The 17,048-nt window shown below is 42.0% G+C and overlaps 1 protein-coding gene across 2 annotated transcripts in view; it reads left to right on the top strand.

The window, feature by feature from the left end:
- The window catches only part of Prune2 (prune homolog 2 (Drosophila)), a 171,861-nt gene that overhangs the window by 137,901 nt on the left and 16,912 nt on the right, over positions 1 to 17,048 (top strand). For both annotated transcript variants that reach the window (XM_013018427.1, XM_013018428.1), the window contains 4 exons: positions 5,647 to 5,820; positions 12,766 to 12,868; positions 13,651 to 13,782; positions 15,389 to 15,475. In XM_013018427.1, the coding sequence (XP_012873881.1) occupies positions 5,647 to 5,820; positions 12,766 to 12,868; positions 13,651 to 13,782; positions 15,389 to 15,475 (496 nt within the window). The remainder of the gene's footprint in view (positions 1 to 5,646; positions 5,821 to 12,765; positions 12,869 to 13,650; positions 13,783 to 15,388; positions 15,476 to 17,048) is intronic.

Consider the following 17,048-nt stretch of genomic DNA (forward strand, 5'->3'; position numbering starts at 1 on the left):
TCTTTCTGCTCTTCAAACCAAGCATACAGTCATTATTTTCTTTTCTTTCTGTTTAAACCATAAATCAGATCCCAGCAAAGGCTTTGCTTTCACAAGGGAAGTGGAAAAATGATAAAGAATTTTCACCTGCATATTTCTGATATGAATATTATAGGAAATATTAACATGCTCTTAGACTGAGTCTTCCAAGTAATACTTACAGATTCCATGGGCACTGTTGTTTCTAGAACCGACTGTTAATGAAAGTCTTGTGAGTTGATAAGGCACCCCAACATTATTTTCAGATAATGAGGACATCTCTTTATTTTTGTGTCTCTTTTTGTGGTGTTTTGTATTTCCATAGCCTACAGTCCTTGTTTCATTTAGTTCTGCTTCATGTAACCTAATTAAGTGTTAAGCTTACTATGTTTTACCCAGTGCCTGGAAGAATGTGTGTGTGTGTGTGTGTGTGTGTGTGTGTGTGTGTGTGTGTGTGTGCCAATCCTAGGGCTTGAACTCAGGGCCTGGATACTGTTCTTGAGCTTTATTTGCTCAAGGCTAGGACTCTACCCCTTGAACCCACTTCTGGCTTTTTGCTGGTTTATTGGAGATAAGAGTCTCATGGACTTTTCCGCCTGGGCTGGCTCTGAACTAAGATCCCCAGATATCAGTGTCCTATGTAGCTAGGATTTAAGTGCACACCATTAATGGCTGGCAGGCTTGGTATTTTTGTATGTTGAGATTTTTCTATCAAATTAACTTTCTGTTTGCTGTTTGTCACCAAAAGAATTTTGAAGTCTTTATGCATGGTATATCTTCAGCCAAATCTTCTCTGGTGCTCTCATTGTCTGGGCAATATTATAATATAGATAGCCAACCCCCCTCTCATAAATGTATTTTCCTAGTGATCACATCTCTAGCTAGTCCATAATAATCATCAAGGATGGATTCTCCATTGTAGTCTCTGAAGCATGGAACATTCAAGAGCTTCTGTGCTAATTCATCTCAAAGAGATCAAAAGAAAAGTTCAAGTTTACTTCTTGTTTGAGAGGATTTCATTGTTGTCAAGAGAAAGTTTATCATTGAAAGAAAGGAAATAAGCTATTTCCTCATATCGAGAATATGATTCTGAAAAAATAATTATTTGGGAGTGGAATCTTAAATGACAGCTGAATATTTGCAAATAGAAAATGAAGGCTGACAAGATGATAATTTGTAGTTACAGCAGAACAATTATTAAGATCAGTGGGATATCATTCACTAAGGGAGTGAGTAAAGCTATCTTTATTTTTTACTAGCTTATATTCCTGACTGATATAAGTGAAAACCCTAAAATAAAGTGAATGTAACCTAGTTCTTTATTTGTTTTTGTTTTTAATTTGGGGCTCTAGGGATGAACTAGGACATTGGCTAGTAATACTAGGCAAGCTCTCTCCACTCAGCCACATCTGCAGTACGATCCCTTACTCTTGAATAACTCTTTTTCCCCAATTTACATGTGTCAGAAGGGAAAGAAGGAGAAAGAGCAACTTGCTAACTCCCACATTTGGGAACATTAGGAATAACACCTGAGTTCAAGGTCATTCTGGTCTACTTAGCAAGAGCTTAATTCAAAATAATAAATAAATGAGGCTGATAAACTGGAAGTACCACCAAAATGAAATCCTTGGGGGCTACGTGTGTGTGTGTTGTGTGTATGTGTGTGTGTGTGTGTGTGTGTGTCTATGTACCAGTACCACCAAAATGAAATCCTTGGGGGCTACGTGTGTGTGTGTGCGTGTGTGTGTGTGTGTGTGTGTGTACCATTACCACCAAAATGAAATCCTTGGGGGCTATGTGTGTGTGTGTGTGTGTTGTGTGTGTGTGTGTCTACGTACCATTACCACCAAAATGAAATCCTTGGGGGCTACGTGTGTGTGTGTGTGTGTGTGTGTGTGTGTGTGTGTGTCTACGTACCAGTACTACCAGTACTGAGGTTTAAACTCAGGGCCTAGACACTGTCCTTTAGGTTTTATTTGTTTGTTTTTTGCTAAAGGTTAGTACTTTACTACTTGAGCCATAGCTCCACTTCCAGCTTTTTGCTGGTAAATTGGAGGTGAGAGTATTATTGGATTTTCCTGCCTGGACTGGCTTTGAAGCATGTCCTCAAATCTTAGTCTCCTGGGCACCATTACAGGCATGAGCCACCAGCACCCAGCTCTGAGGACTACTTTTTAAAAGGAGCAGAGTTTCTGAGATATAAAGAAGTGAGTACCATTTGTTGAAAAGACTCTTGGTTCCATTGTTCCACCTTGGATCATTTGTTAAAGATCAGCTGACTAAGCCAAGCACTGGCGGCTCATGAGGCTAAGATCTGAGGATTGTGGATTAAAGCCAGCCCAGACAGGTAAGTCCCTGAGCCTCTTATCACCAATTAACCATCAAAAAGACTGAAGTAGAGCTGTGGCTCAAATAGTAGAACACAAGTCTTGAATGGAAAAGCTAAGCAAGAATGAGAAGACCTGAGTTCAAGCCCAGTACCAGCACAAAAACACAAAAGATCCACTGACTATTTTTGTGTGATATACATTTTACTTTTACAACCAGAATTGTAAAAATGTCATATAGAGATATGTGTGTGTGTGTGTGTGTGTGTGTGTGTGTGTGTGTGTGTGTGTGTGTATGCATGCAGATCCTGGGGCTGGAACTCAAAAGGCCCTGAGCCTTCTCTCTACCACATTGAACCACAGCTCCACTTCTGTTTTTGTTTTTATTTTAATTTTTGGTGATAAATTGGAGATTAGAATCTCCCAGACTTTCCTTCCCTGGCTGGCTTCAAACCATGATTCTCAAATCTCAGCTTCGGGAATAGCTAAGATTACAGGCATGAGCCACTGGCGCTTGGCTCTAGGGGGAAAAAAAATTAGTGAAGTTTCAATAAAAGCATGCAGGGGCTGGGCACTGGTGGCTCACACCTGTAATCCTAGCTACTCAGGAGGCTGAGATCTGAGGATCACAGTTCAAAGCCAGCCCAGGCAGGCAAATCCATGAGACTCTTATCTCTAGCTAGCTATCAGAAAACCTGAAGTGGTGCTGTGGCACAAAGTGGTAGAGCACTAGCCTTGAGCTGAAGAGCTGAGGAACAGCGCCCAGGCCCAGAGTTCAAGCCCCACACTGACCAAACAAAAAAAACAAAGCATGCAGGGAAAAATAAAACAGAACTGACTCTCACCCCACAGATATCACCAGAGTCCAAAGAGAACAGACCAGAGAGCGACAAAGATGGTACAGAGGGTTTGGTTTACTGCAGGCAAGGATGTGTGTGTACATGAATGCCAGAAGACAAGCACTAGAGCTTGTTCTAGGGAACAGGGACATGAGAAATGGGTTCCTTGTGAAGGTCTTATTAGCATCTAGGGTTCCTAACCCCAGTAGAAAAGAAGAAGCGGGAAAGTGTTCAAGACACATGGATAGATTGTGCATGTGACAGAGTGCTTGGCTTACAAGCCAGAGTTGCTGAGTCTGTCCTTAATAAGCTTCCAAGAACTGCTGAGAAGACAGGGAATCCACCTGGGCCAGGCGCTGTAGGTGGCTGGTAACTGTTGGTATTGGCAAGATAGGCTAGGATTGCTTCCCAGTGGAGCCTCATTTTCCTATTCTGTCTTAGGAAATTAGGTACTCAAGAATCCTTAATAACTGCAGAATCTTCTGGAATGTCTTCACTATGCCATGACTCACAGATTAGCTACCTTTCCAGAAGCTTGTCCACACTTTCCAGTGCTTTGAATTTTATGAGTAGGCTTCCAAGCTCAGCGTGGGGTGTGTTGGTAGAGGCAAATATTAAAGGCACCTTGGGCACAGTTCCTTGATCCAAGGGACTCAGCTCTTCATAAAATATATAAGAATGAGCCAGGCACCAGTGGCTCTTGCTTATAAGTCTAGCTACTCAGGAGGCTGAGATCTAAGGATCAAGATACAAAGTCAGCCCAGGCAGACAAATCTGTAAGACTCTGTCTCCAATTAGCCAGCAAAAAGCTAGAAGTAGGAAGTAGAGCTGTGGCTCAAAGCAGTGGACCACTAGCCTTAAGCAAAAAGAGTTCAGAAGACAGTGCCCAGGCTGAGTTCAAGTCCATATCCACCAAAAACTATATCTATATCTATATCTGTATCTATCTCTATAGGGATAGATTATAAAGGTGAAAATAAACAGAAGTAGAGGTGCAGTTCAAGTGATAGAGGTCCACCTGTGAGTGAAAATGATAAGCAAGAGCTGGAAGCCCTGATTTCAAGCCCCAGCATTGGAGTCAGTTTTTATCTAATGTTCCTTTTACTGGCTATTACTGTACCTGGAACAGTAGGTGGTAGATAATTTTAAAAGTATTGTGATGATTTTTATCATAGTGCCATAAGAGAAGTGCTAGTAAAGTTTGGTGCATAGGTCTTCTTTTTCTTTTTTTCCCCATAGGTCTTCTTTGTACAAATGGAAAAACAAGAGTGGTAATATCTCAGAATTATTGTGGAGGTTATAAATAACATTTCCCTTCAATTTACTTGAACATTTACCAAGCTTTCCTGGTAAAGATACAAACAAGTACTACTTATTTTTGCAAAAACAAAAGAACAAAAAAAAATCCCATGATTACTATTTTTGGATGTCCAAGAGAAATTTTCTTCCCAAAGAATGTTCAGTGGGCTTTATTCTATCTTGATGCACACACAACTTTAAAAACGTTGAAAGATTTCTGGTCCACATTTACTGCACAAATACTTTCTGTTGTATGTTTTGGCAAATAATGCATGGGAAGTATATATATCAGATTCTTGTCCAAACATACAAAGTTCAGTGGTGGTGTGAGAATCCTGCAGCAGAAGTTGGTAGCATCAAGACATTAGGCTCAAGGTCCCAAACACTCTGAGCAATCAGATGAAGTTCAACACAACCAAGATTATCTGGACTTTGATAAATAGCCTTCCACTCCATCATAAAGACATTCAGGGGCTGGAGGCATGGCTTAGGAGGTAGAGCACCAGCCAGTGAGCAAAAGTGTCACATACTAAGTTTGAGAATCCCAGTTTTGGAACAACAACAACAACAGAAAAGACCTGCAGTTTTTCACCTGCCTGATGGAGGACTAGTTGGCAGCATCTTCTCCCCTAGGGCACCACAGCTGACATAAAAGATCTGCAGCCTTACTATCCCACCCCAGCGTGGCCCCAGGAATAGATTCGGCTGTTCAAGCCATCAATAACTAAGACTTCATAGAGTGGACCATATGTTGCCAGGATGCCATTGAATTCTATAAAAGTCATATACAGCCTGGATACTGATGGCTCACACCTAGCTACTCAGGAGGCTGAGATCTAAGGATCATGGTTCGAAGCCAGCCAAGGCAGGAAAGTCTGTGAGATTCTTACCTCCAATTAATTATGAAGAGCTGGAAGTTGAACTGTGGCTCAAGTGGTAGAGCTCTACCCTGAGTTCAAAAACTCAGGGACAGTACCCAGGGCTAGAGTTCGAGCCCCAGGACTGGCAAACAAACAAGCAAGCAAACAAATAAACAAATGAACAGAATTCACACATAGGAAGAAGCTCCATTTGGTTGGTTCTGGAGGTAACTTGAGATTGAGTTGTTTAGTTGCTCGGTTATGGAGGTCTTGCTCCTTCAGTCACTTATGTTTCATTTCCAGAAGATCCCATGGCCAACAAAGACTCTGGCCAAGAGTCAGAGTCTATTCCAGAGTATACAGCTGAAGAGGAGCGGGAAGACAACCGGCTGTGGAGGACAGTGGTAATTGGAGAGCAAGAACAGCGAATCGACATGAAGGTTATTGAGCCCTACAGGAGAGTCATTTCTCATGGAGGTACTAAGGCTCTTGGTGGATCCAGAAAATAGGGAGGGAGGGAGGGAGGGAGGGAGGCAGGGAGGGAGGCAGGGAGGCACCATATTCTTCAATTGGAAACCTCAACTAGGTTCAATACAATAGCCCAAAGACCTTATGTTGCAGTGTATGTCAATAGAGAGTTTAGTATGTGACTTCATCCTCCTTGAGAAATTTGAAAACCTATGTAGGTGAAAAAAAAAAAAAAAACAACTTCCCCATGTTTAAAAAGAAAAATGCTTTTCACAGCCCATATCTGACAGCTACAGTTTTCTGGGTAAATGTCTCAGAAGCTGTAGTTGTCCCGGGTAATATTGTCCATCTGGAATTCCTATCAATGGGCTGGGGGCTTGAACTGGATAGTTGATAAGAGTACATAATACCTCGCTGTACTAAGATCCCCTCCTCCAGAAAGCTCCTAATCACAAAATGACTTTTGAATCCTCTTCAGAAGCCTTAGGATTGCTTTGTTGACTCAATTTGGCCATCCTTTTCCCTACATAAAATTGGCTTTCCTGCAAGCTGCTTTGTATCTATGCCTAAGAACTTCCCATCCAATCCAGAATCCGAGCATCCATCTGCTGTGTGAAGGAGGTGGACAGGGAATGGTCTCCTTTGTATTTCCAGTGCTTTCTTGGGGACTCCAGACACATATGTGGCCCTGATTAACTGGGGACTCACAGAAAGTGGAATGAACACAAGCAGCACGCTGAACGTTGCCCTCTTCAGAAAGCATCAGTGGCATGTTGATTTTTCTGCTGCATGCATCTCTTTCCTGCAGGCTTTGGGCACCTCTTTAAACACCCAGCTGTCCCAGAAAAAGTACACGCTGACAAGGCAACTCCTGCTTTCAACTTCCTCTCTTCCTTAATAAGGACAGGGAGGGAAATAAAGAGCCCTAGCACTGCATTAAACTAGTAGCACGTGTTTTGTTGTTACCACAGTCAAACATCCGTCTAGTCAGAGATCCTTCACTGCTACCCCATGGATTGTCACCTCCCATGTGGGGCGTGGAATCACCCGGGGAAGCTGACCACGACAGTGATGGACGAGGCCAACGGGAGCCCTTGGTCTATGACCTTTCTCTGTGACCTTTCACTATGCAACCTGAAATGGCCATGTAGCTCTAGCTTTCCAGTTCCTCTTGAGAGAGGCTGAATCTTGCTGAGAGGGATAGATGACTGATCACAGAATCAACCCTCCTTTTTTTTTTTTTTTGGTCGGTTATGGGGCCTGAACTCTGGGCCTGGGCACTGTCCCTCAGCTCTTCAGCTCAAGGCAAGCACCCTACCACTGAACCACCTTCCCAGCCCCAGAGTCAACCCTTTTGTTAAGACAAAAACCACGATCCAACCACAACCTAACGGATCCCTCTCCAAAGTCTTCCTTGTACCACCCATTGGGTATTTTTAGATTGCTTGCTTTGGGGAAATAACATATAAAAGAAAGGCTGATCAAAAGTAGCCTAGATTTACTCTAAAATATCTAGAAAATGCAGAAATGTCTGTTAAAATAAATCCAAGTTACCCAGTCACACACATTTTTGTGTGGTTCTCCAGTGCTTAGCAGTCCTCTTGTTAAGATGGCGAGACCACAGCTGCCGTGCTATTATCAGAAGAGTTTCCTCCTAGTTTTCTCAAGTGCAGTGAAGTCCCGGGGGCTGGGTAGAGGGAGCGAACCAGGATGGAAGGATCATCTTCAGGGCACTGGTGGTGGTCAGAGAAAGCCAGTCTTTCGCCTGTCCGTTTCAATAACATCCAGTTGAGGCTCAGAATAACCCGGTTGGTGGAACACCCGTCCCTGCCTTCCCTCCCCTGGCTTTGTCCTCCCCGTTGTGTGTCTGGAGCTTGGCTTTTGTCTGTGTGATTGTCTCTCCCCTCCCTGGCGCTGCCTCACTCTCTCCAGGCACCGGGCTGCATGAATGCGCCTCTGGCTGCCCCGCTCGGGCCGTTAGCAGGATGCCAGCTCTTCCTACGTACACACGCTGGACAGCTTTCATGCTCTGTAGGTAAAAATCGCTCCGATGTTACTTCTGAATTTGCCAAAGCCCTGTTGCATCATGGGAACCTTACACAGTACCACTTTCTTGGGCTTTTAGTTGCCAATCTATTGGGTTTGTCAGAGTGGCTTCTGAGAAGCATTTAAAGAAAGCAGGCTCCAAGCTGTAGCTCTAGCTACTGCAGGAAGCTGAGATCTGAGGATCATGTTTGAAGCCAGCCCAGGCAAGGAAAACCTAGATAATCTCCAATAAACTACTCCAAAAATAAATAAATAAAAAGAGCCAGAAGTGGAGCTGCGGCTCAAGGGTAGGCCGTTAGGGACAGTGCCCAGGCCTTGAGTTCATGCCCCAGGACTGGCACCAAAAAAGAAACAATGCCGATTGCACATAAAGATGAGTCTTATCTGGTGCTTTCTCTTTTGCTCTGAGGATGTGTATCCCATCAGGCCCAATGGGCAGTGCCAGCTGGACAGGTTCTGGGCAGTAAAGTGTGAGCTAGGAGTGAAGTCAGCTCCCGAGTCAGATGCTGTTTCACAGCTGTGTTGGAACGTATCATTCAATCTTCAGCTTTGTGACCTCAACCTGAACTGTGCCAGAGACCCTGTCCACAATGTAGACTCGTAGGTTTAAGGCCACTTCCTAGTCTCTGACCTTGGTACATCATTTACCGTTTCTCAGTCTCCATGACTTTATCAGTCAAATGAAACCATTGTAAACATCCCTGTTTACATCCTGCCACCCGTGAGCCAAGTCTCTGCCATCTGCTTATAAAACAAAAACAAAAAAAGGAAAAAGAACTGTAGTTGGTTTTGCCCAGCCAACAATGATGGCATGGGGTGAAGTTGAGGCCAGAATTGGCTTTTTAGACCTTGAAAAAGAGCATAGTTGAAACACCCAGGGAAATCATGCCAAGGAATGTTAACAAGGAGTTTCCTTTCTTTTCTTTTCTTTTCTTTTACTTGTTTTATTCTAGGAGACTCAGGTAATCTCTGCAGTGTTGCTGGACAAATGATCCTGGAAAGAATGAGGAGAAGAGTTGCTGACTGGGGTGTGTGTGTGTGTTTGGTTGCGACTGTGGCATTTGTCCATTCCATTTGCTGGCCAGCAAACTTGTGTTTCATTCCTTTCCATGGCTTTCTGTGCTGCCTCAGGTAAGGCTGGTCATGATTTTAAACCCAGCACGCTTACACACTCCCTCCTGTACACTTCCTGCTTATTAAGAACAGAGAGGCCGACAAAAGAAATCTTGGAAAAACCAAACTCTATGCACATTATGCTATTGCCAGCCTGGAACTTGAGCTGAATAAGCTGCATACTTTAGGGTAGAAATTGAGGGGTTCACTGACTGTAGAAAGGACTTGGAGCAAAAAAGCAAAAAGTCCTCTTCATTCCAGTTATTGCTCAGGACCAGCACTTGTTAACTGTCTCCACAGTGACAGCAGTATTGTGGATTGTTGGTTTAGGAGGGGGAAAAAAATTATGTGGCAATCCCTTTTTTTTTTTCTTCTGTTTTCTTTCTCCTCTTCTTTCTATTCCCCTCAGCTTCTTTTCTTCTTAAAGTATGTCTTCCCAAAAGTACCAAGAGCCATTTTCATTTGTAAATCTCAGCAGTTTTTATATGAAGAAGACATTGCTTGCTTGGACAGTGTCCATGAAGTCTTTATTTCATCCCAAGTATTCCTTTACTGACATGAACTCTGGAGAATGCAATATTGCTGTTCTAAAGCATGCACAATAATTACATGACATTTAAGATGACCTCAGAAGTACTGCTTATAAAGTTCCTGTAAAAAAATTCTTAAGAATTCTTCAGAAAGGGGAACAAAGCAAACACACATGCACACACAAAACCCTGAAGTCAAGGACCTGAAGTCAAAGAGTGGTCTTGAGGTTGAAATTTTTCTGACACCTTGTGGCAGTCAGCTCCATTGAGAAAGACATCGTTTTGCTGGTTTATGAGACTAGATTCATGATATGTACGTTGTCTTTTTTTTTTGCCAGTCATGGGCCTTGAACTCTGGGCCTGGGCACTGTCCCTCAGCTCTTCAGCTCAAGGCTAGCGCTCTACCACTTGAGCCACAGTATCACTTCTGGCTTTTTTCTGCTTATGTGGTGCTGAGGAATCAAACCCAGGGCCTCATGCATGCAAGGCAAGCACTCTACCACTGAGCCACCTTCCCAGCCTGTACTTTGTCTTTTAATGAATGTTTTTCTTCTCATTGGGCTCAGTGAATTGCATCTCATTATGGTGTTAGCTAAATCTCCTGTGCTTTGTTGATTTCCACTAAGTTGTGAATTCTCAGAAAAGAAGTTGGTGAGTGGAACACAATTTTTTTTTTAATGGCAAAATATTTATAGCCAGGAGCCTGTAATCCTAGCCACGTAAAAGGCTGAGATCTAAAGATTGTGGTTCAAAGCCAACCCAGGCAGAAAAGTGTATGAGACTCTTCTCTCCAATTAACCAACCAAAAGAAATGAACCTATGGCTCAAGTGGTAGAGCACCAGCCTTGAGCACAAAAGCTCAGAGAGCGCCCAGGCCTTGAGTTCAAGCCCCAGTATTAGCACCTGTGTGTGCTAATTAGCACCTATTGTAAAAAATAGGTAAAGTAAAATAAAATAAAGGCAGAGAAGGTTCTTCAGTGTTCTCTCACAAGTGTGCTATGTGTGTGTGCTGACGTGGGTGGCATCTCCTAAACTGCCTGGTATAAACACTGAATAGAGACACCTCAAATTAGCAGTACTTATAGATTCACAGTTTTAGTTATTTTCAGTTGGCTTCCCTCTTCCCCTGCCTTTTTTGTGGTGATTGTATACTCTTGTCTTTGTAGAAAACGTCTTATTAAATTGCTTTTCAGGGAGTGGAGCTGTGGCTCAAAGTGGTAGAGCACTAGCTTCGAGTGAAAGAGCTCTGGAACAGCACTTAGGACCTGAGTTCAAGCCCCACAACTGACCAAAAACAAAAGCCCTACAAAAAACTCTGCATTTCAAGCAGTTAACTTCAGCCAAACCTATGCACGTTCAGCATTATTCTGCCCTGCAGTCAGCAGAGGGAGTAGCAGTTCTGAAACCAGAAAATATGTTGAGATCTGGGAAGGCTCAGAACTCCTGATTAATGGTTCAGATTAATGATCCTGAAGTCTCAAATAGAATACAAATTGCAGCTTCTTAAACGAGAACATTTTATTGTTTTGTACAGATTTGAATTCAGGTCCTGGGAACTATCCCTGAGCTTTTGTGTTCATGGCTAGCACTCTATCACTTTGAGCCACAGCTCTATTGCCTGCTTTTTGGTGGTTAATTGGAAATAAGAGTCTCATGGACTTTTCTGCCCAGGCTGGCTTTGAACCATAATCTTCAGATCTCAGTCCCCTGACTAGCTAGGATTGCAGGCGTGAGCCATCAGAACCAGGCAAAATGAAAAAAAAAATTTTTTTAAATAATAGGGGCTGGAGGCATACATACCTCAGTAGTCAAACATGCTATACTTGTTCCAGACCCAGGTTCAATCACAAGTACTTCCCCCAAAATGACAGTATGAATGATTGCTTCCCTTCTTAAGCATCAAAGATACATCTTATTACATACATCTACCTGTGAGATTTGATAAACACCTACCATGTAGTTTAAAGATGATCGCTAATGGAGTGGAGTTTGCTTGAAGATGGAACAAGGCTGAAATCATGTCAGAGTCTTCCAAAGATGGAGTCATGGTTGACCTAGCTCTGGGAGTCCTCACGTCTTGGAGTTTTGATGGCCACACATGGCCCAGCTCCTGTTTTCTTAACACCACTTGCACTTCTTACTAGGAAGTAAAACTCCTAAGAGTTTTTTTTTTTTCCCCTCCCAAGGTACATGTTTTCATACCAAAGAGAATTTAGCTGGTGCCTTGTTGAATATAACTCTTTCTTCTCTCTCAACGAGTCCAGGCTATGAATTCTTTGCTCAGTTGTTCTGGGCCTACCTAAACTTTATCTCTGTATTTTTTGCACTGTTGGTGAGATGTAGAGAGCTAGAGAGCCCAGGGACACACATGCAAGTGGCTAGACCTTGAAATCAAAACAAAGGGGTTTTACACTGGCATGGGGTCGCTGGGGTGTGTAGTCAGTGATTATATCACAACTCAGTGACCAAATTGCCCCAATTAACTAGTGTTTAAAACTTAAAAAAAAAAGAGCTAAGAGGATGAAATAAAACCTCTTAGCCATCAGAGTAATGAAGTATTCATTAAAAAAAAAATAAATGAATTAGCATCAAGCACCAGTGGCTCACATCTGTAATACTCAGGAGGCTGAGGTCTGAGGATCATTGTTTGATGCCAGCCCAGGCAGGAAAGTTTGTCAGACTCTTATCTCCACTAAACTACCAAGAAGATGGAAAGGGAGCTGTGGCTCAAGTGGTAGAGCACTAGTCTTGAATAAAAAGGCAAGGACAGTGCCAGGACCTGAGTTCAAGCCGCAAGACTGGTGCGCGCGCACGCACGCACACACACACACACACATACACACACACACTAGCAATATGACAGACTCCTAGTTCTAAAATGTCATTTTGAGCTAGGAGTGGCTCAGTGGTAGAGCAAGTATGCACCCACACAGTATTGCCTTCTTTGATAAATTGGATGTTAACACATGACATTCACATCTATGTACAGGACATGAATCATCCTATATATGCATATTATATATGTGTGTGATATATGTGTATATATATGAATATATCCTGTATACACAAGTACCTCATCTGAATAAGTCAGACTGTGGAACATATTAATTGTGAAGAGACCTGCAATCAATAGACTATGTCCATTTTATGATGTGTCTCATGTCTAACACACACCCTTGCCAAGGCTTCTGACTTATCTTTTATGTTTGCTATTCTCCTGTGACAAGCTCTCAGTTGGTTCAAATGTCTTTCTGTTTGTCCCCAGGATACTATGGGGATGGTCTAAATGCGATCATTGTGTTTGCCGCCTGTTTTCTACCAGACAGCAGTCGGGCAGATTACCACTATGTCATGGAAAACCTTTTCCTGTGAGTGACACTTACGACAAAGTGCTCTGAATTAATGTCTGTGGGAAATAGATGGAGGGAGGATAGTCTACATTTTGGATAAAGAGTCAATAGCTTTCTGTCATGGGGCATTGCTCAAAAAGCTAAAACTTTCAAAGGAACCCTGTTGGTAGAATCGATGGAAAAATGAAATGAGCAAAACTTGGCCTCCATTGAAAACTTTGATAACATTTCCTTTAGGCAGAGTACTGTTTTTATTCCCTGATAGCATGTTCTCTGTGGGCTGCGATAATTGATCTCTCTGGCATCTACCCAGTGTAAGTTACTCTTAATGTTTGATGCCATTGTTGGCGTTTTTAAGAGTCAGGTTTTAGCCTACATATTCTTCTAAGTAAATGCGTTTTAAAAACTCAGATAAGCTGGGTTCCAGTGGCTCACACCTGTAAACCTAGCTACTCAGAAGGCTAAGATCTGAGGATTGAGGTTCAAAGCCAGCCCAGACAGAAACGTCTGTGAGACTCTTATCTCCAATTAGCCACCAAAAAGCCAGAAGTGGGGTTATGACTCAAGTGGTAGAGCACTACACACAATCTTCAGATAATTATACAAATAAATGAACAATATATATTCACTCTCTGAGCAATGATCTCAGATAACAACTTTATTCTTGAGGTAGAAAGATGATATGCACAACTATGTATGAAACATCATTCACCCTGTACTTTAAATGCTACGTAGGATGCTAAGTAAGATGAAAGCTTTCCTGTGAGAATTGAAAGTGCTTTCTTCCTTTCTGTGAGTAGATATGTGATAAGCACTTTAGAGCTGATGGTGGCTGAGGACTACATGATCGTGTACTTGAATGGTGCCACCCCTAGACGGAAGATGCCAGGGCTGGGCTGGATGAAGAAATGCTACCAGATGATTGACAGGAGGTATGTGAACGCCTTTGTTTGATCACTCTTTTAGATCCTTCGGTATCTCCCTCCACGTTTCACCCTTTTAATCCACCAAAAATGCAACTATAGTTTGAGGACATTGAATAATGCATATTTGAAATAATAAGTTCTACAAATAGTAAGAAGTTCCTAGCATCTGAGAAGGCTGAAATCTAAGGATCTGAGTATGAAGCTTGCTGGAGTAGACAAATCTTACAGACTTTTACCTCCAGTTAACCAGCATACAGCTATAAGTGGTGTGGCTATATGAGGTGTGGCTCAAGTGGTAGAGCACTAGCTTTGCGTACAAGAGCCTGTGTCCCTGAGTTCAAGTCCAGTACTGGTATATGTATGTACACACACACACACACACACACACACACACACACACACACACACAGTCACTTGATGCTCCAAAGTTGAAATAAGGCAGATCCTGCCCACATTTTGTTGAATATCTCTTCAAATCTGGCAGAGTAATTCCTTCTAAACTGTGCACACGCTGTGACCACTTGAGTGGATGCAACTTGAGTGGAAAAACCCAAATACCCAGATTTTTTAATGGAATCATGTGACCTAGGTGTTATTTTTTGCGTATGGGGACAGTGGAAATTGGCCCAACACTTGTGTTCTTATTTCCACATTTCCCATCAATGCAAAGTGATCACTAGCTCAAGATACTGTACACCTCTGCTCACACTGATTTTATTAGAACAAAGCACTTATTGCCATACACAGGCAAACTGGTATAATAAAATAAAAGTGCCCTGTTATATTTAACTAGTCTATTCTATGAACTACATGTGGTGGTACACACCTCTAATTCCAGCTACAGGGAAGAAAGAGGTAGAAGCATCAAGGTCCAAGGCTAGTCTAGACAAAAGTGTAAGATCCTCTGTGAAAAACAAACCAATGTGAAAACAGCTGGGGGTGTAGATCAAGAGGTAGAGTACTTCCCCATATACATTGGCCCTGAGTTGACCCTCTGTCCAAGAATCTGTTTTATGATCCAAACTTTAATAAAATCACATTGCTAAAGCCGGAAATATGCCTGAAAAATCAACAGTCTCTAAAATGGTAAATTTTCTTTATACAGAAGGAGAAATCAAGGCTTAGTATGATCAAATAAGTTGTCTAAATTGCTACTAAGAATATACCATTTTCAAAATAGGAAAGATAAGACTGACAAAAAAATGATAAGCATCCATAAGTAAAAATATGGTTATAAATTTATACGCTCCAAAAGTATTGCTCTTATATTTATTAAATACTCCCTTATATTTATATTGTTAATAAATACTATATATAATATTGTAATATGCTCTCATATTTATTGAGTCCCACATATAATCATTTAATTATATTATTAAATATGCAAATATTTATTCCTATGGTAAAATGAGATTTGAATCACCCAGGTTTCAAATTGTGTCTTGCAAAGTAACTTTTAAAACTCATTTGTAGCCATTCTGGACTTTCCCATCAGAAAACAGTAGCTTTCCTAGAAATTTCCCAAACTATATGCATGCTTTTTTAGGGATGTATTTTCATTCCCACCGAAAAATGAGTTGATGTATCTATCATGTTTCTCGTTTCAAAATAGGTTGCGCAAGAATCTGAAGTCATTCATCATTGTCCATCCTTCCTGGTTTATCAGAACGATCCTGGCTGTCACACGGCCTTTTATCAGGTACAGTTCTTAGTGTGGCAAAAGTAAAAGTATGAGAGCAGGTTTTGCAAAGACACAAATTTACCAATTGTCTTATAAGCCAGAACTTCTAAGTTAAGATCACCTAGAAAAGTTTATTTTGCCTCTGTCTTTGTTGGAAGATACTTTGGACTGTGTCATCAAGAATCTCCACTACAAGTTCCAGCGGCCCATCCCTCTAATCCTGCTCAGGAGGCTGAGATCCAGTTTCATGGTTTAAAGGCAGGCCAGGTAGTTAAGTTCACAAAACTCTATTTACAAAAGTGACCAGCAAAAATCTGGATTGGTATACCTCAAATGATAGAGAGTCGTTGAACAAGCAAGCATGAGTCCCTGAGTTCAAACTCCAGTAATGGCAAAAAGGAGGGGGGAAAGCAAAGATATAAAAGGAGGAAGATGAAGAAGAGGGAGAAAAAGAAACCCTTACTAGCCAGGTGTGGCATCACAGGCTGTAATCCCGGCACTCAGAAGATTGGGGCTAGACTGCACAGCATGGCCTGGTCTCCAAAAAGCATTTTCAAGCTCCTAAATTAAGTATGAGAATTATTTCAAAATAATTAGAAAGTGAGTCTTCTAAATCACTTCCCATTAACACAGAATATGGAGTGGTAAGATGCCTAGGCCACAAAGAAAGAACAGTAGTAGCTTTTCTCTGTGTGTGTGTGTATGTGTGTCTGTGTCTGTGTGTGTCTGTGTGATGGAACTTGAACTCAGGGCCTGGGCACTGTCCCTGAGCATTTTCACTCAAAGCTAGCACTCTACCACCTTGAGGCACAACACCACTTCCGGGTTTCTGATGGATAACTGGAGATCATAGTCTCATGGACTTCCCTGCTGGGACTGGCTTCAAACTGTGATCCTCAGATCTCAGCCTCCTGAGTAGCTAGGCTTACAGGTGCAAACCACCAGCACCTGGCTAGCCAATAGTTTTTAAAGTGATTTCCTTATTTTGCAGAAATAAAATACGGAGTAATTAGACTGGAAAATAAAAACTAAGCAAAGAAAAAGAACATGAGTGTAGCATGGGTTGAGGGGCTATTTGGAATGGGACACCGTGGAAGTAATTCATATGTATGAATGAAAATAGAATAGCGAAGGCTTTTAAAATTGTTTTTAATAGAGATGAGGAGGGGCCAGGTGGCTAGCACTTAGCTGCTCAGGAGGCTGAGCTCTGAGGATAGTGATTCAAGGCTTGGGTTATAGACTCTGAGTAACCACTTTGAGAAAAAAATATATGTGCAGATAAATAGATAGATAGATAGATAGATAGATAGATAGATAGATAGATAGATAGATAGATATAGTTTGCTTTTTGTGCTGGTCCTGGTGCTTGAACTTAGGGCCTGGGCATTCTCCCTGAGCTTTTGTGCTCAAGGCTAGTGCTCTACCACTTGAGCCACAGCTTCACTTCCAGCTTTTTGTGATTAATTGGAGATGAGTCTCATAGGTGTTCCTGCCTAGGCTGGCTTCAAATCTTGATCTCCAGATCTCAGCCTTCTGAGTAGCTAGGATTATAGGCGTACAGCTGGTGTACAGCTGAAGAATTAGATTTTGA

The sequence above is a fragment of the Dipodomys ordii genome, unplaced genomic scaffold (assembly GCF_000151885.1).
Source record: "Dipodomys ordii isolate 6190 unplaced genomic scaffold, Dord_2.0 Scaffold40, whole genome shotgun sequence".
Classification (NCBI taxonomy): domain Eukaryota; kingdom Metazoa; phylum Chordata; class Mammalia; order Rodentia; family Heteromyidae; genus Dipodomys; species Dipodomys ordii.